Below are 23,375 nucleotides of genomic sequence, written 5' to 3' on the forward strand. Positions count from 1 at the left end.
TCGTCCGCTAACGTGAATTTTGGAGCACTCGTTCCATTAGGTCCCGCCATTGCTCCTCTCTCAATTGCCGAAGAGATGTTGGACGATGGTCGGATATGAGCGTGGGTATGGATAGGAGATGTATCCTTAGGGACGGATCAATCGGTCATACAGCGCACTGCTTCGACGCCTGATCTTAAGAGGATGACCGGATTGGTTCCACTATGTCTCCTGGTCAGTATAGGGATGGCGGTGGGGTAAGAGTTAAGGTTGGACCGTCGGTGCGAGGCCCAGGAGCCGCCGATAGCCTGGCCCTGACAGAATTAACTCGCCTTCAATTAACTGGACAGGTTAACTCAGAAAGTCGGCACGTACTGTATCACGACGTGAACCTCTCCACTCCTTCGAAAGCTCCACAATCGAAGATGGGTCTCTACATCCGGAACGCCCATGTCGAGAACCTCTCCAAGTATCGTTACAGCGGTCTCGACAAATCCCTTCTCTCACAATATGTCCTACGACCCTACTGGCGCCGTCTCGTCGAGCTCTTCCCCACCACCGTCGCGTAAATACCTCTCCTCCCATCCTGCCATCTTACATTTACTGACTCGCCGCGTTCAATAGTCCCAACGTGATCACCTTGACCGGCTTCGCATTCGTCATCATCAACTTCATAACGCTCCTCTACTACACCCCCGACCTCCAAACCGAATGTCCCCGCTGGGTCTACGCATCCTGGTCCCTCGGCCTCTTCCTCTACCAGTCCTTCGACGCAATTGACGGCATGCAAGCCCGCCGCACCGGAACCTCGGGCCCATTGGGCCAATGCTTCGATCACTGCTGTGACGCAATGAACACCACGCTCGAATGTATCCTCACCGCCGCCGCACTGGGGTTAGGTCAGAGTTGGGCTACAGTCGCGTGTCAATTCGCGACACTGTGTAATTTCTATTTGAGTACGTGGGAGGAGTGGCACACCGGCACCCTCTACCTCTCGTATTTCTCCGGGCCTGTGGAGGGGATCGTGATGGTTACCATTTTCTACGGGCTTACCGCGCTGTTCGGACCGTCGCTCTGGGCGCAGAATATGTGGGAAGTACTTCACCTCCCCGCACCGACATTCCTTCCCTCGCCATTCTTGGAGATGACACTCCAACACTCGTTTTTGGTTTTCGGCGGAATTGGATTAGTCGGTAATGTCCTCGCCTCAGCCTCAAACGTTCACGCCGCCCTCCGCGCTCAAAAGAGACCCTTCCTTCCCGCCCTCGCCGGTCTCCTCCCCTTCTTCGGTACCTCCTTCCTCGTCTACGTCTGGCTCTCCGCCCGCCCCGAACTTGTCACCGAACACCTCGTCACCTTCATGCTCTTCATCGGCGCAGTCCTGGCATACATGGTCGGGCTCATGATCATCTCCCACGTTTCCCACCAGTCCTTCCCATATTTCAACATCCTCCTCCTCCCAATCATCTACGCCTCCCTCGACTCCACCATCCTCCCCCTCCTCTTCTCCGTCCCCTCTACCATCTCCGCCTCTAACTCCGCCCTATACGTCTTTGCGTGTTTGGGAGTAGCGGTCGGCGTATATGGGAGTTTCGTGATGGATATTTGTACGACGATGTGTGATTATTTCGGGATTAGGGTGTTGAGCACGAAGAAGATTCCGGGGTTCAAAAAGTTGGGGAAGGGTGAGAGGGGGGATTGACTATATGGTAGAGCTAGGGCCGATACGGAGGAGAGAATTGGGAGTCCTGTGCCGGTGGAGAAGATGGAGGTTGGGAAGGGGGAGTAGACCGACGAGTCGTAGACGAGGCAGGAGATGTGGACGACTTGTGAGTTGCAGACGAGCACAAGAAGGAGAAGGAGGGTAGATGTATGAGGACAGTGGAAAGAGAAGAGGACAGATGGAAGTATGCAGGATAGAATTATCTGTATGATAGACATACCTTAGCTTAATGCAGACATGATTATACCTTTATCCGGCTGCGGCCCGCCGCCCGGCGTGCTCTCTAAGCTTTCATCGAGTACTATCCGAAGCCCTCCCTTAGTAACAAAATCATCCACATGAGAGCCACTTATTACCATGGATCCTCCGCATCCTCACTCTCACTCATACTCTCCTCCCCCTCCTGCTCCCACTCCGGACTCACCACCCCATCCCCACCCTTCTCAAAACACCCCCGCCCACAAAACCACCTCTCAAAACACAACACATCATCAATCCCAAAAACCCCCCTCCTCCACTCCAAACTCCGTCCAAAGGGCCGCACAAATCTCTTCCGACAGTGTGGGTTATCGCAACGGCGGTCTTGGGTGCCAGCCTCGATTGCGTCGTCCAGCCAGGGTATCCAGTGGGGGATGGCATCGGGGTGAGGGTCGGAGTAGGGTTTGAGGTGCGCGAGTTGGGATTTTGTCCAGGTTGGATCTTGGGAGAGTGAGCGGAGTGCGAGTTCGCGGAGGGTTGGGACATTTCCTCTCGCGATTTCGGACTCCTCGCGAGGTCCTGAACGGAATTTCTTGATGTAGATGAGGCGTGATGGTGCGACTGTTATCGTCCGCTGCGAACTCGACGGGGCTTGTGTCCGCGGCGGTGTAGGAAGTGGGACGTCGTCATGCTCTTCTGCCTCCTTTGGTAATGGATGCATCGGGTTCAGATGGACGCTGAATGATTCCAAATCCAGATCTAGCAATGTCGCCGGAAGGCATGTCAAATTGTTCCCCCGGAGAATGAGTTCGCGTAATCGTGTGAGTCGTCCGATTTTCGCGGGAAGACGGGTGAGTTCGTTTTTGGATAGGATTAGTGTCGAGAGGTTCGTGCAGTCGCACAATGCAGGCGGCAACTCCCGAAGGTAATTCTCGTTCAAGAACAACTTAACAGGAACCCAATTCCCCGGAACCAAATTCTGAATATCCGAGATGGAATCAGGAAGAGTCTCGAGGCCGAGGTTGGATAAATCGACTTTATCGTTCCCTTCCTCGATCGCAGCCGCGATCCGTGCAGAGACTTTCTCGGCTGGAGAGAGGTGTTCTTCCCCTGGTAATGTCGCGCCCAACGAAGTCCTGAAGCTTTTTCGTAGTCTGCTCACACTCGGTCCCTCCTCACGCGTTTCCTGGCTCAACTGGGTTGGCAGTACATGTCTCCCACTCTTCTGCCTCTTCTCACGCCTCGAAGTGCCCTCGCCCGACGTACCATTCCCTCTCTTCCTCCCCGCAGGCTTCGTTGGACTCTCAATGACATATGTGACCCCGTACCCCTGGTTCCGTACTTGTAACTGCGGCTGCGAGTCCCAGTCTGAACTCGGTATATTACTGTCTGTACCCAAATCTGAGGAAGGGTTGGCGTCGGTACCGGCGTAGAGGATGTCGTCGATGCGGGAGTCGTTGGGTTGGGGAAGGTCGGGTTCGGAGGAGAGGATTAGTTCTGGGTCACGGTAGCGGTTGTCGATTGCGTAAGGCTGAAGGGTTGCTGCTCGGGGCATACTGGATGTTGGTAGGTTCGTTAAAGGGGAGGGGGGGAGGGGGTTGGGGGTTTAACGTTTGGTGGTGAGTCGACTGAGTCGTTCGCGTGATCCGCCTTATCTGATGGACTTACGTGAACTTGCTTAACCGTGCTACCGAACACCTGTTAAATCTTGTCTTTATTCAAAGGATACTCATAAATCTTTTCCAAGGCGAACCAGGCTTTCCGGTGAGCTTTTCACGACCTCACCAGCACCTCTGAGCCCGAGCCTTGGAAGGATCACGCCGACAACCTCGACCTCGAGTTCGCAAAGTCGCCCCCGTCTATCAACTCGTCAACCACTTACTCCGAAGAGAGTCAGCACGAGGATGGCCGACCAACCATACATACCCCTCCAACGACCATCGGCAGTCGTCTCCGCAAGCCCAGCAGAGCCCTACATCCCACTCCAGAGACCCACCGGACCCCCAGACTACACCCCCAACCAACGCCCCCCACCTCCCTCCAACAAACGTCCAAACATCTACGACGACGATTACAACCCCGGTACCAGCACCTCATCCAAGAAACCCCGTACCAAACGCAAGCAACCTCCCAAAGACGCGACACAAGGCCCACTCGATCCATACACGAACCAACACGGTGCATTCTGGATAAGTGAGAGTGAGGATGAGGATGGGATGGAAGGAGGTGGTGGGCTGGATTATGAGGGTGCAAGGGAGGTGAGGGGGTTCGCGAGGGGGTTACCGGATGATCCGATGGAGTATTTGAAGATGGTACGCCGGGAAACGAGGGCGGGGCCGGCATTTGTTGTTGCAAAGTGGCCTGCGCCTGAATTGCAATCAACCGCTGAAACAACGAACGATGACACCAATACTACGATCAATGGGTCTCGAAGTAGGGATGCCCGCGCCCTCCCATCAAAAGAATGGCGAACAACAATCCTCGACTCCTTCCTCACCCTCGCAACCTCCTTCCACTCCCCCCCTCACCCCTCTTCACCCACCACCACCCCCATATCATGGCCAACAACCAAATTCCTCTGGAAATCATTCCTCCAAAACCCCCTAAACACACCTACCCCTCCCCTCCTGCACTCCTTCTCCCACGCCCAATCTCTTTTATTGTTACGTTACATGGGCGTAACGTGGGTAGAAGTGGGAATGAGCGAGGAGATGTGTATGTGGCTTTGGGCGTTGTTGGTGAAGGTGTGGGTGGGGAGGGGGGTGCTGGGTGGGGAGGAGGTCAGTGAATTGAGAGGATTGTGTAGGCGGTGTTGGAGGGTTAGGGAGGCTGCGGGTGTGGAGAAGGAAGTTGTGGTATTCACCGAGGATAAGGAGGACGGCAAGGAAGACGGTCAGGCCGACAAAATGGAAGACGAGGAGGCAAAGGCTGAGAATGTTCCGACCATCACGGCGGAGAATACGGATGAGAATGACCAGGTCGCCATCACCTCAGTTGAAGAAGTACCGCCTCCAACCGTGCCAGCCAACGACGAAGCACCATTACTGAGAGCTGACATCCGGGCTGCGATCGATACATGCATTCTGATCATCAGTGAAGTCTTAGGCCAAAAGGACCTCGGGTTTGATCCTCTATGATAGATTTCTCGCGAGTATACGCAAGTATACTGTAAGAGTGGTGGTATCGAGGAGGTATACAAACACTCTCCTGGGTATATTATTAAGATAAGGTATCGAAGACAACGTTAACTTCCGTCCGTCTCCTGTTGCACTCCGCACTCCATCACACCCCCCATGATCACAACCGTTCTAAGAATACTTCAAATGCCCCATCACCTAACTCGACGCCCCGGCGGCCGGTGCCCCTTCCGCCGCATCATGAAACTCATCCTCTGACGCAGCAGTACTATGCCCAGCCGTACCCGTTGCAGCCTCAAGTTCACCCTTCGTCTCCTCAGCCCCACCAGCTTCGTTCGTGGCTGAATGAGTAGATTTGATACTCGCAGGCCGAGACTCAGTCCCACCAAACGTACTCCCAATTCTCGGGAGTGCCGGAGCCTCCGCCCACGCCATCGTAACCTCACTCGAACCAATCGACGCTTTCCTATCCGTCCCACCCTTCTCCTCCTCCTTCTCCTCCACATTCGCCAGCTCCGATGCAGGCCCATTGACAGGCGGCGTCTTCACACCCCACCCATCACTAGCCAAAACCCCATCAATATGCAACCCACTCGCCGTCCTCTCAAAAATCGGCGGAGGAGGACTACTTTTCGCAAACGTCATCGTAGTCTCTCCATCATCGCCAACCCTACTCTCCACGCTTCCCCTCCCATTTTCCTCTTCCTCCTCCGCCTCCCTAACCATATCCAGTTCCGGACTCGGACTCAGCGGTATCTCAATCCCATGACCCGTCGTCGGACCACGATAGATGATAGGGATGACACCACCCCCCATCCTCGCCCAAAACATCGCTTCCCGCAACCTCGTACTCTCCTCCCAACATCTCTCTTCCTCCCCCTCCCCCCTAACATTTCGTATCCCATCCCGGACACCCCGGACCCACCCCACGAAATCACAAACAGTCCGGACTCGCCCAACGCAGTAGCCACAGAGCGCATACCAGACCGCGGCTGAGGTATCCGATGTTCGGAAACGGTGGGTGCGGCGGAGGGTGGGGTCGGTGGTGTTGGAGGCGCCGCAGAGGGAGCAGGAGGAGGTGGAGTGCGGGGAGGCTGGGGGTGTTGGGTCGATGATGAGGGTTCCGTCCAGGATAGAGGGGAGGACTGCGCGCCGGGCCATCCATGATAATCCGGGCGCCTGATCCAACCTCAACGTCGGCTCAATATCCTCTGTCAGGCACCTCTTGAAATAGCGCAGATCCTTGAGTGAGGATGAATCCGCCGGACGTGGGTTGGTGGGGGCGTGTGGTGGATTTGGTGGTGCGCCCGGTAGTGCTTGTGTGATTCGTGCGGGGAGTCGTTGCTCGTTCATGATTTTCGCCACGCTAATAAGACTCTTGAAATCTGAGTAGACGGGGGTATCCGTCCTAAATATCGCTTGAAAGATATTCGGGAACGAAGTCGGGTGTGAGGGGTGATAGGTCGGTATCGACGACTCGGGCGCCGTATCAAACGAATTCGCCCGAAGCGAATCCCGACTCGAGCGGTTATTCAACGCGAATCCGTACGGGAGGCCGGGTGTCCCGGGGACTGAGGACGCCGTATCCTCGTTTTCGGAGTGTATTCGTTGTACCATTAACTTCAAATCCGCCAGTTGTTCTTGATGGTTTTTGAGGAGTGTTTCAGTGTCGGCCAGTCTAGCCTGCATCTGTTCCCTCTTCTTCTCGGATGCCTCACGGTCTCTTCGGGCACTCGCGACCATCTTGTTCGCTTCCTCAAACAATGAGCGAGTCAGCTCTTCCAACTCGGTCTCCATCCCTTTCCGCTCCTTCTCGGCTTGTTTCTTCCCATTGACGGCTTCGTTGAGCTCTTTGGTTAACGAAGCCTGCACCTGCTCCGCGTCTGATTTCAGAATGTACTCCCCCCGATCGATCATGCCCAATTTCTCAGCATTCACCCGTGCCTCCTCCTTTAACGTCGATAATCGCGCTTTTGACGCTTCGAGCTCCCGCCGTGCAGAGTTCAGCGCATCGTCCAGATCCGCCTGTCGCTCAACAGCAATGATGAGCTTCATCTTCATCTCCTCGAGTACAACCTCATGGTTAGAGGAGTCCTCCTGCTGTTGCTCCCCCTCCGTAATAGGCTCATGCTCGGATGGAACAGGAGACGCTGGTCTGGGCGATGATTCAACCACAGCTTCCGTTTCCGCCGTGGTTGACGATTGTAATGGATGCGGCTCGACCTCTTCAGGCATTGTGAATCAATGCTGTTCACGCCGGATGAATGCTCTTGCTACCTATGATGGACTGCTCGGCAGTGAATGCCGCTGGACAGCGTCGACTGCGGGGTGAAGCAGGGGCTGCATCCCCTCATTAACCTCTACACCAAAATCCCAGTAAGACGTCCAGTAGCAATTGGCAGAGCGACAATGCGGCCCTTCACCCGACTACCCTTACGTTCATCTCCAATCCGTCCCTCCACCCTCTCCAAAACTCTCATCTTCAATGGCCCCTCCGCAGCATCCGTACGTCACATATCCTTCCGCGATCGCTTCATCCTCGAATCCCGCACCGCACTCAAGATCATCGCATTCAGTTCCACTGCAGTCTCCCTCATCATTCTTGGTACGTACTACGGTACCCACATATACCTCGAATCGACCGAACCCACACCCAAAGAATTCCCCTGGAGAGCACGAGAATTGCTGCGGAGTGTGAGGGTGGGTCAAGATTGGATGAATGACGACGCCCGTGCTATGACGTGGGCACGGAACGCGTTGGAGGAGTGTGGGTTACCACTCGAAACCCCGAATCTGGAGGAAGAAGCAAAGACGAAGACGGATGCGTTCATGAAAGGATGGGTTTTCGCAGTTCAGAAATACGCCTATACCCTCGGCCGAACAGGACAAGCGAGCGAAGCTGTACGACTCTACGAACTCGCACTCAAACTAGCACCAAAACATCTCCTCTCCCCCGAGGAGTTATCCGACATCTACCGTAACCTAGGCGACCACCAATCCCGAACCCCAGACGTCGTCTCCGCCGAATCAAATCTCCTCGAGGCCTACAACCTCGCACTCAACTCCTTGCACCCCCTCCCCCCCAACTCCCCCGCCCTCGTCCCCGACCCCAAAACCAGCCCCAACACCTCCCAACAACTAATCAACGCCTCCCTCTCCCTCGGCCTCCTCTACGCCAAAACCTCCCGTCTAGACCTCGCCCTCCCAACCCTACTCTCCGTCTTCCGCGCCCAGAAATTCTTGTCCGCGAAATCCATCACCACGAAAGGCAAACCCGCCCAACCCGACCCCCACGCACTCTGCGCCGAAGCCGCAACCCAAACCCACCTCGCAGAGATCCTCGCCGTCCTACACCAAAACGACCGTGCCCTATCATTCGCCTCGACAGCTTCCACCCTGGCGAAACGCGGTCTCGAAATTGCGTCCGCGCGGAAAGATACGACGTTTTGTGGGGAATGCGCGGGTGTTGCGGAGAATGTCAAGGGATTACTCTTGGAGATGGACGGGAGGTTGGAGGAGGCGCTTGAGGCGTTCTTGGCGGCGACGGATAGTGCGGAAGTGGCGAGGGATATGGTTGGGCGGAGGATGTATGTGGGGAATGTGAAGAGGGTTAATGATGTCAAGGCGAAGGCGGTGTTGCCTTTGTGAGTGTGGGTGGGGATGGTTGGAAGGTGAGGAAAGGGTGTATGATTAGGTTGTTTCTTGGCGTCATGGCATGGTGCGCATATGGTTATACTTTATTTTAGCATCTTAGGTCATCATCTCTCTGCAATTACATCTTTACGTTTTTGGAGACCGTTGAGAACGCTGTTTCGTTTGACATCCTCACGTCTGCGATCTATAGCTAAGCTTAGCAACATTTGTATGAAGTCGAAGGGCGGCGATGTGCCGAAGTATCACACGACCCCGAATCAACCCTACCTCCTCTGATCCCTCGACAGTGTTCAACAACAAAGCCTGATCTCACTACAAGGAACTTTCCTGTTCGAGGATCACGAGTCTTCTCTCATCAAAGAGTTACCAGCGCCCTTCGCGATCGCCACCGAGCTTCACAAAGCTGCCCTCCATTCGCGAAACGAGTACATGTCCAGCACCACCCATGCACGACCTGCAACCCCCCGACCACGACCACCACGAAGCAAGCACCGACGTCGTCGAGCAGCTCTCCTGGGGATTCTGCCCACCTGAGCTGCTCGAACGGATCCTATTCTACGTCTGTATCCGCGCGAATTCGAACAACGAATCCAAGAACCGTGGTGCGATATTGCTCGTGAATCGGATATGGTACATCTGTGGCCTGAGATGGGTTTACGCTCGTCCAGAGCTGCATACGGATAATATCATCAACTTTGCGTCCACGATATCGAAACCGCACTCCTCTATCGGCGAATTGGTGCGTAGGTTGGATTTACGGCGCATCACGCATGGAACGAAAAACTCCTCCAGCTCGAGGTTGATTCGCAAGTGTTCGAGGAATATGGAGGCGTTTTATGCTCCACAGCGTGGATTGGGGTTTTCTGCGCTGAGATCGATTGGGTCGTGTTTGAATCTGCGGTATCTGGAATTGAGTACCGTGAGCGAGACGATCGAGCTCAAATACCTCTGCGAAGCGATCGAGAAGCTTGACAAATTGGAGTCAGTCAGCCTTCCGAAACACTCCATCTTATCGGCTGAAACGACGGTTCGGTGGCCACCGGCATTACAGCACATCGGGTTATCCGGCGGGATCGGTGACAGGTTCTTGACGGAGCCAGATATACCACGAACCGTGACTTCCCTCAGCTTCACCCATCTCCCCAACATCACACTAGAAGGATTCTACGGCCTCCTCGACAAAATCGGACCACAACTAAACCGTCTTCGCGTGGAATACCCAATGCGTCTCCTCCCCCAAGACGGCCTCGACCTCGTTCTCCTGAAATGCCCTCATCTCGAATCACTAGCTGTCTACGTCGACTACATCTCCTCCCAGATGTTTCGAAATATCCCCGAATCGCATCCACTCTGCATACTAACCATGGAGTCCTCCGGTGGATTGTTCAGTACGAAGATCAAGCCCGACGATGTTACGGATGCGATTTTGAATAATTGTTTACCCAGATTGAGGAGTTTGAGATTTAATATTAAGTTGGGGTGGAGGACGGAGTCGAGTGATGTTAAGGATTTGGTGGAGTTGTTGGAGGATCAGAGGGGGGAGTTGTTTCAGAGTGTGTATTGATACGATATGTTCGAGGCGAGTGAAAATGAGTGTACGATATTAGCATTGAGCGGTCTTCTCATCCATTCAACATTGCACTTTTCAGACATCAACCTTTCCAAACATAAGAGAAGCATTCGTTCCACCAAATCCGAAACTGTTGGTCAAGACAGCACGTACTTCCTTCTCTTGTGCTTGATTGGGGATGTAGTTGCAGTCGAAGTCTTCCGCCGGGTCTCCAGGGTTGTGTAGGTTGATAGTAGGCGGCAGCACACCCTCATGCAATGCCATTATCGAAAAGATAGCTTCAACAGCTCCTGCCGCGCCCAACAAATGCCCAACAGCACCTTTGCAACTACTCACATTCACTTCACTCGCACTTTGCTTTCCGTCCTTCCCGAGCATCAAAGCTTTGATGGCCTGGTTCTCTGCGGCATCGCCAAGAGGTGTACTCGTCGCGTGTGCATTGATGTAGTCAATCTGAGATGCCGGCAGTTTTGCGTGGTTCAAAGCACGACGCATGGATAGATGAGCACCGGACCCATCACTTGGTGGTGCTGTCATGTGGTGCGCATCGGCACTCAACCCATATCCAAGAAGCTCGCCGTATACTCTCGCACCTCGTGCTTTGGCATGTTCGTATTCTTCCAGCACGACAGCACCTGCTCCTTCTCCAATGACAAAGCCGCATCTATCACGATCGAAGGGGCGAGAGGCTTCTGCGGGTCGGTCGTTGAACTCGGTAGCTAGGCTTCTTGCTCGTGCGAAACCACCCATGGCTAGTGGGTGTATACATGACTCAGTGCCTCCAGCGACCATGACGTCTGCGTCGCCAAACATGATGAACCGTGCTGCATCACCGATGGAATGTGCACCGGTCGTACATGCTGTTGACGCTGCATGGTTTGGACCTCGGAAGCCATATTTCATAGTGATATGACCGGCAGCCATGTTGATGAGAATCCGAGGAACGAGGAGGGGAGATACCTTGCGGTAACCACCCTTCTCGTATGCGGCCGTGGCGTTCACCGTATCGTCAAACGCACCAATTCCAGAACCGACACAGACACCTGTTCTCTCTTTCTGTTCATCCAAAGTCGGTTTCCACTCTGCATCCCGTAAGGCCTGTTCAGCAGCTCCAATCGCATATTGAGTGAAGTTTGCCATTCTCCTATCATCACCCTTTTCTATCCATTCAATCGCATTCCATCCACCTTCATTTGCATTGCCTTGCGGCACGACGGCACCCACAGTGCTAGGGAGTTCTGCAAATCTTGGATCACCGTTTCGACCGATCAATGAGACAACACCAGACTCGCCAGCAAGTAGGCGCTTCCATGCATGTTGAACACCGACACCGAGAGGAGTCACAAGCCCTAAACCGGTCACTACGACTCGTCGCATCTTCTGGTCGAGATTTCGTACGTACGACGCGAACTGCTGCAGGAAAGTGTGGGGAAGCTCGGCGGTTTGGACGTCGGCGGGGGAATGCCGAGATGACCTTCTTCAGTATGTATTGGAGAATTAACAGATTCAAAGTTAGATGTCACATTTTTACACCCGAATAATCATTTATAGCATGCTTGATTCTATAGCAATAGTCTATAGCTCTACCTCAATTTATCTCGTCGAGAATTCTCGGTATTCTGCTCCGCGGTAGTTTAAGCTATTCCAGCCTTCTTCTCAGCTGCACGTCCTTCTTCCCTCTCAATCGCGAACTCAACGGCCTCAAGGACGTCCGCACAGACTGTCTTCGCCGGGTATTTTTCACTGTTGACAGCATCCCTAAACACACCCGTACGGACGAGAATGGAGTAGAGCCCATTCTCGTTCGCCCCACGAATGTCTGACTCTGGGTTATCCCCAACCATGTATACCCGACTCCTATCCAGTTCCTTACCAGCTTGTACACCGTAGGACTCTGCCCTCCATTTGCTCAGTACGCGGACGGCGTAGTCGTAAGTGAGCTTGTGTGGTTTGCCGATGATCGTGCTCTTCAGTTCCTTGCCACCCGTCATTTCTCTGTATAGCGCCTCGATCAATAATCTGAATGCACCCTGTCCGAACCGAGGAATTGGGTACTGATTCGCCCAGATGAGATCTGGGTTTGAGAAGTAGATCGGTGGACCTTCGTCGAAAGTCTTAGACCATGTACCCTGCTGTCCACCCTTCGACAACAGCAAATCAAGGATAATCTGCGAATCCACTCCCCAATCCCTCGGATCATGGTAAACGAAAATCGCATCAATCTTCTGCTCCGGCGCAAAGAAATCCTTCGGCTTCGGCCACTCCCTATCCTCCCCCTCAAACCGGAAATTATGCCACGGCCACACCGAACTATTCCACTTAATAATATCCCCCGGCACAACAACGTTTTTGAACCCATACCTCTCGGCCACCTTTCGACACGTTTCCCCCTGCCCTCCACAAACAAGCACATTTTCAAATTTTCCAGCCATCTCCTTGAAGGGTGTATGACTCTGCACAAACTGTCGCTCATCGATCTCGATGCCGAGTTTGGAGCTGAGGTAGCGGACGCGGTCGGACTCGTGGGTTCCGCCGCCGTTGGTGAGAAGCATGTATGGGATACGCTTGGTTTCGAGGAGTATTAGGGCTTCGCGTGCTCGTGGGATTGGGTCTGATCCTTTTAAAAGTACGCCATCGATGCTGTACGACGTTCGTTAGCTAATATTCCTCAGAAAAAATCGAGGAGAACATTGTACTCAAAGGCAAAAGCATAAGGCACAGGATCAAGACGAGATGATGTCTTCAGCCCTCGCAGACCCAATAATCTAGAGGCAACAAGAGATCTCTGTAGCAGAAGATGAACCATTGTACCGGTTCGTGGTGTATCGAATTCTCGAGGCCGAGTTGAAGTTGCTGCGTCGAGGTACGAAGTATGACGTGCCCCCCACATGTAACGAAGATACGCCGGGAAGTTAAGGTAACATCACATAAACATACAAACACCGAATTACGTCAGAACAATTCCTTTCCTTTTGATATCATGTAATGCATCTAGTCCGTTCATCACGCTCTATCCATCATTAAAGTTTACTGCTTACCAACAACCCCCCTAACAACCTCCTTCCCCCCAACAGCCCTCGCCATAATCGTGGCCTGCAACTCCTTATCAACCTGCACCGTAACCTCGACCTTGCCCTTGCCCTCGCCCTCAAACACACACTCGGCGATCTTTTTGCTGGGCTTGATGATGGGCTCCCTAAAATCTTCGGGCTCCTCCTCCTCATAATCGGAATCTTCTTCGTCGTTGTTGGATTCGCGGGGTGGTGCGGGGGTGACCTTGACGTCGCGTTCACCTTCGTAAATGGCGACGTAGACAGGGCCGGGGGTTGTTGGTGCGGCGAGGGTGATGGTACGGCGTGCAGGCACAGCAGTCTCCGAATCAATAACCTTCACAAACTCATCACCGACCAAGACACCAATCGGCTTAGCGATGTGAGGAGCAGAAGTAACAACAGCGTGGGTCGCCTCCTCGATATCAGTCTGCTCGAAATCGGCGATAAGGGATGCCTGGACAGCGGCACCGAGACAGTTAAGCTCGGCGGGGTTCAACGAGGTGGCAGAAGCGGTGGGGTTACGGACGCGGGTGGTCTCGGGGAAGATGGCGGAGAGGCGGGAAGCGAGCTTGGGGGTGTGAGAGGTTCCTCCGACCATGATCACCTCGTCAATGTTGAAAGGCTCCATATGGGCCTTCTTAACGACATCCTGAACCAAAGCGACCATCTTGTCGAAGACCTTACGGCCGAGGAGCTCGTAACGCATACGGTTGATGTTGGAGTGGAAGTCGACACCCTCGGCCAAGGACTCGACGGAGACGGTAGCGGAGGTAGACGCGGAGAGAGTCTTCTTGGTGACCTCACACTGGTTGACGAGCTTGGCGATGGAACGCTCATCCTTGGTAGCGGAAACCTTAGTCTTCTTCTCGAACTCCTTGCCGAAGAAGTCGACGAGAGCGTCGTCGAGCTGGTTACCTCCGACATCGTAGTCGTGCGCAGTCGCAAGAACGGTGTACATACCACCCCTGGAAGCGATAACGGAGGCGTCACACCTGGTACCTCCGAGGTCGACAACGACGACGGTCTTGTCGTCGGAGACCTTGCCACCATCCTGGATGGCGTCGGTAGCCAAGAGGGCGGCGACGGGCTCGTTGATCACCTGCAAAACGTTCAACTCGGCGGCCTTGGCGGCAGCGATCAACGCATCGCGCTGAGCGTGGGTGAAGTCGGTAGGGACGGTAAGAACGGCACCGGTAACTGGTCGTCCAGTGTAGTCCTCAGCGGACTGCTTCAAACGGAGAAGGTGACGGGTAGCGAGCTCGGAGACAGAGACGGTCTTGCCGGTAGCGGGAATGTCGTAGGAAACGGTACCGTTGGTGTCTACTGGGTGAGCAGAGACAGCGGAGTGGGTAGGGTCGATGTCAGCGAAGGACTTGCCGATGAAGTCGCGGAAGTTGGCGACGGTGTTCTGGCGGTTACGGACGAGCTGGGCCTTGGCCTGGAAACCGTGGTACTCGTCATCGCCAGAGTAGGCGAGGATAGAGGGAATCTGACGGTCACCATCCTCGTTGGCGATACAGTCGGCCTTGCCCTCCTGTAAACGAAGCACTGTTAGCCTGCGTTTTGGGCAATTGCCATGGAAGAGCGAGAGAACGCACGTTGTTGATGTAGGCAATAGAGGAGTTGGAGTTGCCGAAGGCGATACCGAGAACGTTTGACTCGGCCATTTGATCTATGTGTCGAGAAGGTCTTTGGGGAATCTTTGGTTATCGACGTCGACCTCGAGAAAGTTGAGAGCGCTGCCAGGCACCGTACCCTGAGCGCAAAACAGTATACGGCAGCGACGACGGCGACGGCGAATGGAATGCCAAAGTGCCGTCGTAGGGTAGAGAAAGAAGAGAAAACGATAATCTCCTTCGCCGTCTCAGACCCCTCCCTTTGACCCTCCTGAACCGTGTGCATCACTCCGCAGCATCCCGCAGCAGCTGCCGTAAGCTGCAAGTATACGTACATCCTCCATCCTCCCTCCATATACTCCCTCCTCCTCCTCCACATCCCATCATATCCCCATGGACGACGCTGAACTCCAAGCCATCCGTCAAGCCCGTCTTCGCGAACTCCAGTCACAACAACCCTCCCGCGGTCCTTCGGCACCAAGCGGCTTCGGAGGTGCACCCGCTGCCGGCGGCGGAGATGATGAGTCGAAGCGTCAGGCTGAGGAGGATGCACGTGGTACTATCGTATGTGTCCTCTCTCTCTCTCTCTACATATTTCGAGGGAGGAAGAGTAGAAGTGCTAATTGTTACTATAGTTGGCCCAAATCCTCGCCCCAGCAGCACGAGAACGCCTACGACGCATCGAACTCGTCCGCGCCGACCGAGCCCGCGGCGTCGAGAACATGTTGATCCAAATGGCGCGAACGGGACAGATTCGGCAGAAGGTTAGTGAGGAGGAGTTGATTGGGTTGTTGGAGGAGATTTCGGGGCAGGAGAGCAAGAGGAATCAGACGAAGATTGTTATGCAGAGGAGGAGAGATTTGGATGAGGATGATGATGACTGGGATTAAGCCAAATGGCAAAGTCAGACGATGAAGTCAAAGGATGTCAGTCCAAAAAGATGGAGGGTCAAATGGCGGGTCATATTATGCCTGCCGTCATCTAGGGAAACTCATGTTAATGGAGGTTTTGGATCACTGAGACCATGGAACTCGTGATCGTGTGAGGGATATGTTTAATTGTATCAACGTCTATCGTACCAAATATTGTATCATTTTCCATCCCATTTTAACGTACACGCATCTCGAAACTCCTCACCACTTAAAGGAACTGCTTCTTCAAATCAACAGCAGTGTCCTTGATAGACTGCTCCAAAGAAATGAAGTTGATGCCCAAAACCTTCTTCGCACGCTCGTTGGAAGCCTTAACACCAACCTCGTAGTTCTTTCCAGGCTGACCCTCAGGGATGTCCTTGAGCTCAGGGTACTCCTTGCGCAAGACATCGGCAATCTGCTGGTAAGTGAAGGGACCACCAGTGCAGATGAAGCGCTGACCAGCAGCCTCCTTGACCTCGTAGGCCTTGATGTGAGCCTCGGCGATGTCGCGGACATCGACGTAGAAGGTGGGGTCAGTGGGCTGATTAACCTGGACGTCCGTTGCGTTTCCGGAGAGGTAGTTGAAAACAAGTCCGACGGAGGTGTTGATCGACTCCGCATCCTTGACCTGGTGGATGTAAGGCCCGAAGACGTAGACGGGGTTAATGACGGCCAACTCGAACTTGGGCTTCTCAGTCTCAATGAACTTCCACGCGGCCTTCTCGGCCTCGGACTTGGAGGCGAGGTAGGCGTGCATGGGGTTGTCGAGGTGGTTAATGGAGTCGTGGTTCCAGTCTTCCTCGGTGAACTCGTATCCGGCATCATGGGGCTCCATCATGGCGGCGAAGGAGGAGGTGACGATGACGCGCTTGACCTTGTCACCGTGCTTGTGTGCAGCCTCGAGGAGGGACTTGGTTCCCTTGACAGCGGGGTCGATGAGGTCCTTGTAGGGGTCCTGAACGTTGAAGTGGAAGGGGGAAGCGATGTGCATGATACCATCGACGCCAGCGACGGCCTTGTCGAACGCACCATCCTGGACGAGATCCTTGACCTCGACGACCTCGAACTTGTCACCGTATTGCGACCAGCGCTGCTTCAAGAAATCGGCCTTCTCGACGGAACGGGAGGTACCACGGACACGGTATCCCTTCTTCAAGAGCTCCTCGGCAGTCCAGGCTCCGATATAGCCAGTGACTCCGGTAACGAGAATGAGTTCGCCAGACATGTTGTTATGGTAGTTGGTATAGGGATTTTGATATTGGATCGGGGACGGGTTATCGACGGTCCTCTATATATTTGATAGCGTCGAGGGATTTGTCAGCGCACATAGTGGCGGCGAAGAAGGTTCGACCGCGAATGATCGACCCGCGCGCAAGATTGCCCATGACGACAATCTTCGGGTTTTCGACAGATCAAGGATTGTTTGGGCTGGATGAGCTTGGGAAAGTCGAGGAGTTTGGTGCCGGATCGGGTATGGTTGGTGTCGACGTTACCGAGGGCCCGGAGTGATGAATATTGTACGTCACCTCGGCGCTGCGGGTGCCGGGGAATCTGTTTACCCACCTTTGAAGTATTTGGTCTCTGTGACATGCCGACCGGCTCAGCATTAGACCTGCCCAAATTGAGTTATCGGATGTTTCCAGTGAACCGATATCACCTCGACTTCGTGTCTTCGGAATGAGACATTGACCCACTGAATTCGACGAAAACATACTCTAGCCCCCGAGTGTCTCAAGCAGAGAGCACCAACGTTTTGAATACCACGTATCACATCTTCCTCATCCGTTCTTGTCACTTTGGACTCCTTCCTATCTTGTGCCCACATTCGGTGACACGAGGACATTTCCGTTTTCCCACCCTTGTCCTGCTCGCTTGAACTCGCCCGAATCTGGATGGACGAACATGTACGGATTTTGAGGACCAGTCCCGGACCCCAAAGCACAAGACAATATCCTGGATCAGCCTTCACCTCTATGTCATGATGCAAAAACAACTGTTCACGCCACATGTATTTGATTGCGAGCTTCGTGAACAAGAAGTCAGACCCCATTCAATATCTAAACACACTTCTCATAACTTATCATTCGATCTATATCTTCATCAACTTCTTAGACGGCCACCCACTGCTCCCCGGTCAAAACCTCGTAAGCCTCAACATACTTCGCCCTCGTGCCGGTCTGAATCTCCTCCGTCATGCCCACACCATCCTTACCCGCAACTCCCTCCCTCGTCAACCAATCCCTCAAAAACTGCTTATCATATGAATCCTGCCCACGTCCAACCTCGTACACATCCGCTCTCCAGAATCGGGAAGAGTCGGGGGTAAGAACTTCGTCGATGAGGTAGATTTTGTTTTCGGATGCGGAGTAACCGAATTCGAATTTTGTGTCGGCAATGATGATACCACGGGAGCGGGCGTACTCTGCAGCGCGGGTGTACAACTCCAACGCAAGGCGCTCGACCTCGGCGGCTTTCTCGGCACCGATGATCTCGGCAACCTTGGAGGGGTGGATGTTCTCGTCATGTTCGCCCTGCTCAGCCTTGGTGGAGGGAGTGAAGAGGGGTTGAGGCAACTTCTCAGACTCCTGGAGACCCTCGGGCAACTTGATCCCATGGCACGTTCCAGACTTCTTGTATTCCTTCCACCCACTCCCACTCAAGTATCCCCTAACAATCGCCTCAATCGGCAACACCTCCATCTTCTTCACGAGCATACTCCGTCCCTTCAGGACATCCTTGTACTCCTGACACTCCTGCGGCATATCCTCGACCTCGGTAGCGAGCAAGTGGTTGGGGCACACATCACCCAAGAGCTTGAACCAGAACTTGGAAAGACCGGTAAGGATTTGGCCTTTTTGGGGAACGGGGTTGGAGAGGATAACGTCGTAGGCGGAGATTCGGTCGGTTGCGACGAAGAGGAGGGCGTCGGGGTTGGAGAGGAGGGAGTAGAGGTCACGGACCTTTCCGCGGGCGAGGAGGGGGAGGTTGGGGAAGTCGGTTGTTTGGACGGCAGACATGGCGGTGATCTTGGTTGGACTTTTTTTTGTGCTCGGGCCTGGTGGTCGACGTCGACTTTTGAGATCACGTGCGCGCGATAAGTCACGGCGGCAGTCGCTGAGCGCGGGTAATTTGGGCGGTGGGATTACCCGCAGTTCTCATTCAAATGGAAACCTATCGTCGCTCGCTGACCTTGAAGGCGCGGAAGCTGTTGCAAGAGGTGTTTCCCGGGAAGATAAAGGAGCTGGGAGGAATTCTGGAGGGACTGACGCTTGAGTTGGTGGAGGATGTAATGGGAGAAGCGGTAGTCAAGCAGGAGTGCTTGAAGGAAGAAGGGTACGGAGATACATGTGCATACACCCCTCCCTCAACGAAGAAGCGCAAGCTGTCATCCCTTTCGCCGTCAACATGTACTGGATTCGATATTTACGACGATAATCTGGCCATTACCTCCGCAGCCGATGCCGAGCTCGTGTACGCACCGCATCCCTCGCTCGTCGCACTCACCACCACGCTCAGACACGAATTGGCACTCCTACTCAATGCATGTTCCACACTGAGAACACATTACAATTTGTCTGCTTCGAGAACGGATATTGACGAGGAGGCTTCCACTCTCGAAGGTTGGTCCTCACCCCTTTCCTCATGGCATAACTAACATCGAAGAAGACACGCTACAACTCATCGCGACAACGCATACATCCTGCGTCCAACATCTATCCTCACTCACTACCGATACCCCTACTTCCGTTGAAGCCGACCGCATAACGTACATCCTCCACCGCGACCGCCTCGAATGGATCCTCGGGGTGTATGCGGTATTCCTAGACGTAATGATAGCGGTGTAGACGCAAAGAAGAAGAAGCAAACATGTCATCTGCGCGGTTACGCTATCAAGCTTGTTCTCTTGCGTCGCTACACCTAGACTCTAGCACGGCCGCGGTCCACGACGTCATACGCGCCACATACGAAAAGCTCCAAGGCTAAATCAGCTGAACACCGCCAGTTCGCAAATTTATAAGAACAACCTTATTCCCGCCCTTGCTTCCTGCTCAACAACAGACCAGCATACAGTCACTCAACACACAAACACAATGGCTTCAAGTATGTCTTCCTTCTTCCATCTTCTTCCAGTGGGGATGTATGCTGACAGTTTTCTCCCCAGGACCAATCCTCACGTTCTTCCCGCTCTTCTTTTTGGCGGGTGCCCTCCTCCTGCTTTTCTTCGTCATCCTTGCGGGTGTGACGGACCACAACCCCCTTAACCGCATCTTCTTCTTGTCTGCCTCCAACTCTCCTCTCACCAACGCTCCCACCTCCGACTCCGGAATGGCGCACTATACCCTCTGGGGCCTGTGCGGTGCGACCAACTCTGGCCACAACCAGAACTGCCAGCCTCACCACGCTGCCTACGCTGTTTCCAGCAGCGGTGGCCCCGTTACTGGTAACTGGTTCTACTACATGTCTCGTTTCCAGTTTGCGTTTTACTTGATCACTATTGCTTTCGCTGCCTTGGCTTTCTTCACCGGTCTTTTGGCTTTGTGCTCGCGTCTTGGAGGTGCGATCTCTGCCGTTCTTACCGCTCTCGCTCTCGTCTTCTCGACTGCGGTTTCGATCATCATGACCATCCTCTACGTCCGCGCTCGCGACCACTTCCGCTCCGCTGGATACGCCGCCCACGTCGGTGTTAAGGCCTTCGCATTCACCTGGACGATCTGGGTCCTCCTCCTCTTGTCTCTCATCCTCTTCTCCCTCGCCGCCTGCATCCCCTCCAACCGCGAGCGCTCTTGGCGCCAGAAGCGTGTCGTCGAGGAGCCTGCTTACGTCGTCGAGGACCACGAGTCTCAGCGCCCCGTCATGGTTGAGCGCTCTTCGTTCACCCGTGAGCGTCCCGTTGTTGACAGGCCTGTTGCCGAGAGGGTTCCTACTGCTGTGAGCTCTGTTCGCCCTGCGACGAATGTCAATCGTGGGCTTGAGGATGAGTTGGTGTTGAACCTTCCTGTTAATGGACAGGCTCAGCGTTACTAAACGTCTGACTCTGGCTGACGGAACATTCGATGTCGACGATTAATTCTGCCAAAACTTAATGTGAGGAGTACGATGCGTTGTATGATATGATACCGGGAAGAGACGAAAGTATGTTATGAGTGAGGACGAGTACGAGACCATTACGCATATATTTACTGCGGATTATTATTGTTTTGTTTGGGAAGGTGAAGCTTGAAGGAATGCCGGCGATCATATACCGACGTTGGAGCCTGAGAGTGAAGAGGATGTTACTTTGAGTGTTCTGTTTTTTGTTTTTACCTTAATTTGTATTACTTAACATAGTTCGAGAGACACTGAGAATTAATTCTAATTACCTGACTTTGCAAATGGAGATGCGTTTGCGTGGCGCGGAAGGTGTACCGGTACGACGCCGGCGCGAAGTACGACAGTTCAACTTAAAACGCATAGGTGACCGGTACAGCGACAAAGAAACAGTTATCGAACCTCGGGACAGCCAAGAGAGCGTCCATATCGCAATCGCGACGCAAAACAAGCTTCACTGAGACCTTCCAAACAACAAATCAGCAAAGATGGGCGGCGGCGACCTCAACATGAAAAAGTCCTGGCACCCGTTGCTCATGAAAAACCAAGAACGCGTCTGGAAAGAAGAACAATCCCAACTCGAAGAACGCAAACGCATCGAACAAATCCGCAAAGAAATCGAAGAAGAGCGGCAACTCAAGGAATTACAGGATTTGCAAGCTGCGGCGGGAGGGAAGAAGAGGGTGGAGAGGGTTGATTGGATGTATGCGGCGCCGAGTGGGGGGATGGGTGGGACGAGTGAGGAGATGGAGGCGTATTTGTTGGGGAAGAAGAGGATTGATGGGTTGTTGAAGGAGAAGGAGGAGGAGCGCCTGTCTAAAGCAAGCGCAGTTGCGGAGGATAGGTTTGCAGGAGCAGGAGGAGTGGTGGGGACGACGATGAAGGATATGCAGAGTAAGGTTAGGGATGACCCGCTGTTGGCGATTAAGAAGAGGGAGCAGGCTGCGTATGAGGCCTTGATGAAGAATCCGGTGCGGCTGAGGGAGATGAGAGAGAAGGCTGGGTTGCCTGTAAGTGATGGAAGAGACAAGGATAGGCGGGGTGAGAGCAGAAGAGATCGTGATGGTGACCGTGATCGAGAGAGGAGAAGCGATAGGAAGAGGTCAAGATCGAGAGATGATCACCGCTCGTCCAGAAGACGGCGCTCATCATCAAGAGACCGCCACACCTCCTCGAGATCACACCGAAGCCACAGAGACAGAGATGACCGTGACCGCGATCACCGCCGCCGGAGTCGTTCAAGATCAGTGGGTGATTCGAGGAGTAAACGCCGCTCACCGAGTCCAAAACGGTCATCACGGGATGAACCCAGGGAATCGCGGCGGCGTTCACCGAGCCCTCAACGTGAGCGCGAGCGGGAACGGATGGATCGTTCACCACAACCACGACGAGCATCATCTCCACGACGAGAACGTGAACGGCCCGCCTCCCCTCCCCGACGCCGCGACTACCCCCAGCCCCACTATCCCCGCCCTTCTCGCCCTCAATCGGCGCCCCAACCCCAACAGTCAGCCGAAGACCTCGCCGCCGGCCGCGCTCGCCGTCTCGCAGAAATGACCTCCGCCGCCTCCGACCTCGACCGCGAACGCGAAAAGCGCCTCGCCCTCATCGCTGCCCAAGAACGTGGCGAACAGGCTGCGGAAGAGGAGGCTCGAGCAAACGGGAAGGGAGGAGAGAAGGGGAAGTTTTTGAGAGATGTGCAGAGGGCGGTGTTTAATGGTGGGATGGATCTGGGGGAGAGGGTTAGGAGGGGGAAGATGGGGTTGCAGAGGGAGAGGGATTGAGTGTCGTGGTAGGATGTTAGGCATTACGCTGAGAATAACTATACGTAGCAACTCCTGAATCAATCTGCGAAAGCTGTATTTTTCTATCTCTTCATGCCAACGTCTACTTCCTCAACGCGAACTTAACAGGGAAGATCTGAATCTTAGAAACATCCCAAACCCCCTCCCTCGCATAGATATCCTTCTTCACAATCTCCAAAACCTCCTCCTTGGTCTCCGCCTCGTACACCAACGCCGATCCACGGAAAGATGGGACGGACTCAGAGGGGGTGGGGTGGTGATCGAAGAAACCTCCGCCGAGGGACATCGTGCCTGTGAGAACTCTGTAAGTGATCCGTGTCGACGAGATAGATCACGAAGAGGGGGCATCACTTACCATCAGCCATCAAACCCTTCGCAGCCTCGATGTGCTGAGGACGGACAGCCATGCGCTTGTCCACCGCACCCTCAAAGTCGGGGCAGATCACGAGCCATTCGGGCTTGGTTGCTTGGTATACGGTGCTCATTGTTCGTGTTCTGACTGATGGGGTCGAGTGAGTGAATATCGATGGGAGACGACGGAGGAACATACAGGGAGGTTATGGGTGGGTAGATCAGTTCGCGGTTACGGCTGCAGGGATCCGGTATGTGCCGGGTTGTGTGGGGGGGGTTGGTGCGTG

At 54.1% G+C, this 23,375-nt stretch overlaps 16 protein-coding genes across 16 annotated transcripts; 8 read left to right on the forward strand and 8 right to left on the reverse strand.

The window, feature by feature from the left end:
- The first annotated feature begins 370 nt into the window (after positions 1–370).
- SAICODRAFT_84736 (sn-1,2-diacylglycerol cholinephosphotransferas-like protein) lies at positions 371–1,748 on the forward strand. Its single transcript, XM_019171377.1, has 2 exons — positions 371–544; positions 604–1,748. Exons 1-2 carry the CDS (start codon positions 405–407, stop codon positions 1,679–1,681), a joined length of 1,218 nt encoding a protein of 405 aa, XP_019021618.1. The 5' UTR covers positions 371–404; the 3' UTR covers positions 1,682–1,748.
- A 921-nt stretch (positions 1,749–2,669) lies between these two features.
- SAICODRAFT_43023 (uncharacterized protein) lies at positions 2,670–2,852 on the reverse strand (the record flags this gene model as incomplete). The annotated part of the gene is made up of 1 exon (XM_019168720.1): positions 2,670–2,852. A coding segment is annotated over one exon (183 nt), but the record flags the coding sequence as incomplete, so codon positions are not given.
- Positions 2,853–4,415: 1,563 nt separating this feature from the next.
- On the forward strand, positions 4,416–5,113 carry SAICODRAFT_31814 (uncharacterized protein). Its single transcript, XM_019168018.1, has one exon. The coding sequence runs from the start codon at positions 4,612–4,614 to the stop codon at positions 5,035–5,037; it is 426 nt and encodes a 141-aa protein (XP_019021620.1). The 5' UTR covers positions 4,416–4,611; the 3' UTR covers positions 5,038–5,113.
- A 692-nt stretch (positions 5,114–5,805) lies between these two features.
- On the reverse strand, positions 5,806–7,098 carry SAICODRAFT_39818 (uncharacterized protein; the record flags this gene model as incomplete). Its single annotated transcript, XM_019168622.1, has 1 exon — positions 5,806–7,098. A coding segment is annotated over one exon (1,293 nt), but the record flags the coding sequence as incomplete, so codon positions are not given.
- A 304-nt stretch (positions 7,099–7,402) lies between these two features.
- SAICODRAFT_31816 (uncharacterized protein) lies at positions 7,403–8,763 on the forward strand. Its single transcript, XM_019168019.1, has one exon. The coding sequence runs from the start codon at positions 7,447–7,449 to the stop codon at positions 8,683–8,685; it is 1,239 nt and encodes a 412-aa protein (XP_019021622.1). The 5' UTR covers positions 7,403–7,446; the 3' UTR covers positions 8,686–8,763.
- Positions 8,764–9,136: 373 nt separating this feature from the next.
- Positions 9,137–10,255, forward strand: SAICODRAFT_9787 (F-box protein Pof5; the record flags this gene model as incomplete). The annotated part of the gene is made up of 1 exon (XM_019172132.1): positions 9,137–10,255. The coding sequence occupies one exon, from the start codon at positions 9,137–9,139 to the stop codon at positions 10,253–10,255; it is 1,119 nt and encodes a 372-aa protein (XP_019021623.1).
- Positions 10,256–10,336: 81 nt separating this feature from the next.
- SAICODRAFT_61511 (putative beta-ketoacyl synthase) lies at positions 10,337–11,638 on the reverse strand (the record flags this gene model as incomplete). Its single annotated transcript, XM_019169847.1, has 1 exon — positions 10,337–11,638. The coding sequence occupies one exon, from the start codon at positions 11,636–11,638 to the stop codon at positions 10,337–10,339; it is 1,302 nt and encodes a 433-aa protein (XP_019021624.1).
- Positions 11,639–11,895: 257 nt separating this feature from the next.
- On the reverse strand, positions 11,896–12,976 carry SAICODRAFT_96902 (putative mitochondrion protein; the record flags this gene model as incomplete). The annotated part of the gene is made up of 2 exons (XM_019172075.1): positions 12,958–12,976; positions 11,896–12,901 (listed from the first exon to the last, which is right to left on the reverse strand). The coding sequence occupies exon 2, from the start codon at positions 12,811–12,813 to the stop codon at positions 11,896–11,898; it is 918 nt and encodes a 305-aa protein (XP_019021625.1). The 5' UTR covers positions 12,814–12,901; positions 12,958–12,976.
- A 312-nt stretch (positions 12,977–13,288) lies between these two features.
- Positions 13,289–15,035, reverse strand: SAICODRAFT_96903 (hsp70-like protein; the record flags this gene model as incomplete). Its single annotated transcript, XM_019172076.1, has 3 exons — positions 14,913–15,035; positions 13,544–14,848; positions 13,289–13,474 (listed from the first exon to the last, which is right to left on the reverse strand). Exons 1-3 carry the CDS (start codon positions 14,979–14,981, stop codon positions 13,289–13,291), a joined length of 1,560 nt encoding a protein of 519 aa, XP_019021626.1. The 5' UTR covers positions 14,982–15,035.
- Positions 15,036–15,323: 288 nt separating this feature from the next.
- Positions 15,324–15,820, forward strand: SAICODRAFT_9791 (DNA-binding TFAR19-related protein; the record flags this gene model as incomplete). Its single annotated transcript, XM_019172133.1, has 2 exons — positions 15,324–15,494; positions 15,566–15,820. 2 exons carry the CDS (start codon positions 15,324–15,326, stop codon positions 15,818–15,820), a joined length of 426 nt encoding a protein of 141 aa, XP_019021627.1.
- An 11-nt stretch (positions 15,821–15,831) lies between these two features.
- SAICODRAFT_21489 (D-lactaldehyde dehydrogenase) lies at positions 15,832–17,269 on the reverse strand. The gene has a single exon (XM_019166430.1). The coding sequence runs from the start codon at positions 17,067–17,069 to the stop codon at positions 16,071–16,073; it is 999 nt and encodes a 332-aa protein (XP_019021628.1). The 5' UTR covers positions 17,070–17,269; the 3' UTR covers positions 15,832–16,070.
- A 485-nt stretch (positions 17,270–17,754) lies between these two features.
- SAICODRAFT_169732 (phosphoribosylaminoimidazole-succinocarboxamide synthase) lies at positions 17,755–18,933 on the reverse strand. The gene has a single exon (XM_019165729.1). It carries the CDS (start codon positions 18,859–18,861, stop codon positions 17,953–17,955), a length of 909 nt encoding a protein of 302 aa, XP_019021629.1. The 5' UTR covers positions 18,862–18,933; the 3' UTR covers positions 17,755–17,952.
- A 49-nt stretch (positions 18,934–18,982) lies between these two features.
- On the forward strand, positions 18,983–19,728 carry SAICODRAFT_31820 (uncharacterized protein). Its single transcript, XM_019168020.1, has 2 exons — positions 18,983–19,464; positions 19,511–19,728. Exons 1-2 carry the CDS (start codon positions 19,008–19,010, stop codon positions 19,687–19,689), a joined length of 636 nt encoding a protein of 211 aa, XP_019021630.1. The 5' UTR covers positions 18,983–19,007; the 3' UTR covers positions 19,690–19,728.
- A 99-nt stretch (positions 19,729–19,827) lies between these two features.
- Positions 19,828–20,897, forward strand: SAICODRAFT_169734 (uncharacterized protein). The gene is made up of 2 exons (XM_019165730.1): positions 19,828–19,945; positions 20,007–20,897. The coding sequence occupies exons 1-2, from the start codon at positions 19,936–19,938 to the stop codon at positions 20,867–20,869; spliced, it is 873 nt and encodes a 290-aa protein (XP_019021631.1). The 5' UTR covers positions 19,828–19,935; the 3' UTR covers positions 20,870–20,897.
- A 523-nt stretch (positions 20,898–21,420) lies between these two features.
- Positions 21,421–22,074, forward strand: SAICODRAFT_42188 (uncharacterized protein; the record flags this gene model as incomplete). The annotated part of the gene is made up of 1 exon (XM_019168691.1): positions 21,421–22,074. A coding segment is annotated over one exon (654 nt), but the record flags the coding sequence as incomplete, so codon positions are not given.
- Positions 22,075–22,767: 693 nt separating this feature from the next.
- SAICODRAFT_31824 (YCII-related domain protein) lies at positions 22,768–23,314 on the reverse strand. The gene is made up of 2 exons (XM_019168021.1): positions 23,093–23,314; positions 22,768–23,028 (listed from the first exon to the last, which is right to left on the reverse strand). Exons 1-2 carry the CDS (start codon positions 23,220–23,222, stop codon positions 22,820–22,822), a joined length of 339 nt encoding a protein of 112 aa, XP_019021633.1. The 5' UTR covers positions 23,223–23,314; the 3' UTR covers positions 22,768–22,819.
- Between the last annotated feature and the right edge of the window lie 61 nt (positions 23,315–23,375).

The sequence above is a fragment of the Saitoella complicata genome (genome assembly GCF_001661265.1).
Source record: "Saitoella complicata NRRL Y-17804 unplaced genomic scaffold SAICOscaffold_25, whole genome shotgun sequence".
NCBI lineage: Eukaryota > Fungi > Ascomycota > Saitoellomycetes > Saitoellales > Saitoellaceae > Saitoella > Saitoella complicata.

Excerpts from the sequence above, each read along its gene's own strand:
- SAICODRAFT_84736 (XM_019171377.1), top strand. The coding sequence starts at position 405 with ATGGGTCTCTACATCCGGAACGCCCATGTCGAGAACCTCTCCAAGTAT. Across the intron at positions 545-603 it reads CTCTTCCCCACCACCGTCGC|TCCCAACGTGATCACCTTGA; the intron begins GTAAATACCTCT and ends CGCGTTCAATAG.
- SAICODRAFT_31814 (XM_019168018.1), top strand. The coding sequence starts at position 4,612 with ATGTGTATGTGGCTTTGGGCGTTGTTGGTGAAGGTGTGGGTGGGGAGG.
- SAICODRAFT_31816 (XM_019168019.1), top strand. The coding sequence starts at position 7,447 with ATGCGGCCCTTCACCCGACTACCCTTACGTTCATCTCCAATCCGTCCC.
- SAICODRAFT_21489 (XM_019166430.1), bottom strand. The coding sequence starts at position 17,069 with ATGTCTGGCGAACTCATTCTCGTTACCGGAGTCACTGGCTATATCGGA.
- SAICODRAFT_169732 (XM_019165729.1), bottom strand. The coding sequence starts at position 18,861 with ATGTCTGCCGTCCAAACAACCGACTTCCCCAACCTCCCCCTCCTCGCC.
- SAICODRAFT_31820 (XM_019168020.1), top strand. The coding sequence starts at position 19,008 with ATGGAAACCTATCGTCGCTCGCTGACCTTGAAGGCGCGGAAGCTGTTG. Across the intron at positions 19,465-19,510 it reads GGAGGCTTCCACTCTCGAAG|ACACGCTACAACTCATCGCG; the intron begins GTTGGTCCTCAC and ends ACATCGAAGAAG.
- SAICODRAFT_31824 (XM_019168021.1), bottom strand. The coding sequence starts at position 23,222 with ATGAGCACCGTATACCAAGCAACCAAGCCCGAATGGCTCGTGATCTGC. Across the intron at positions 23,029-23,092 it reads GAAGGGTTTGATGGCTGATG|GCACGATGTCCCTCGGCGGA; the intron begins GTAAGTGATGCC and ends GAGTTCTCACAG.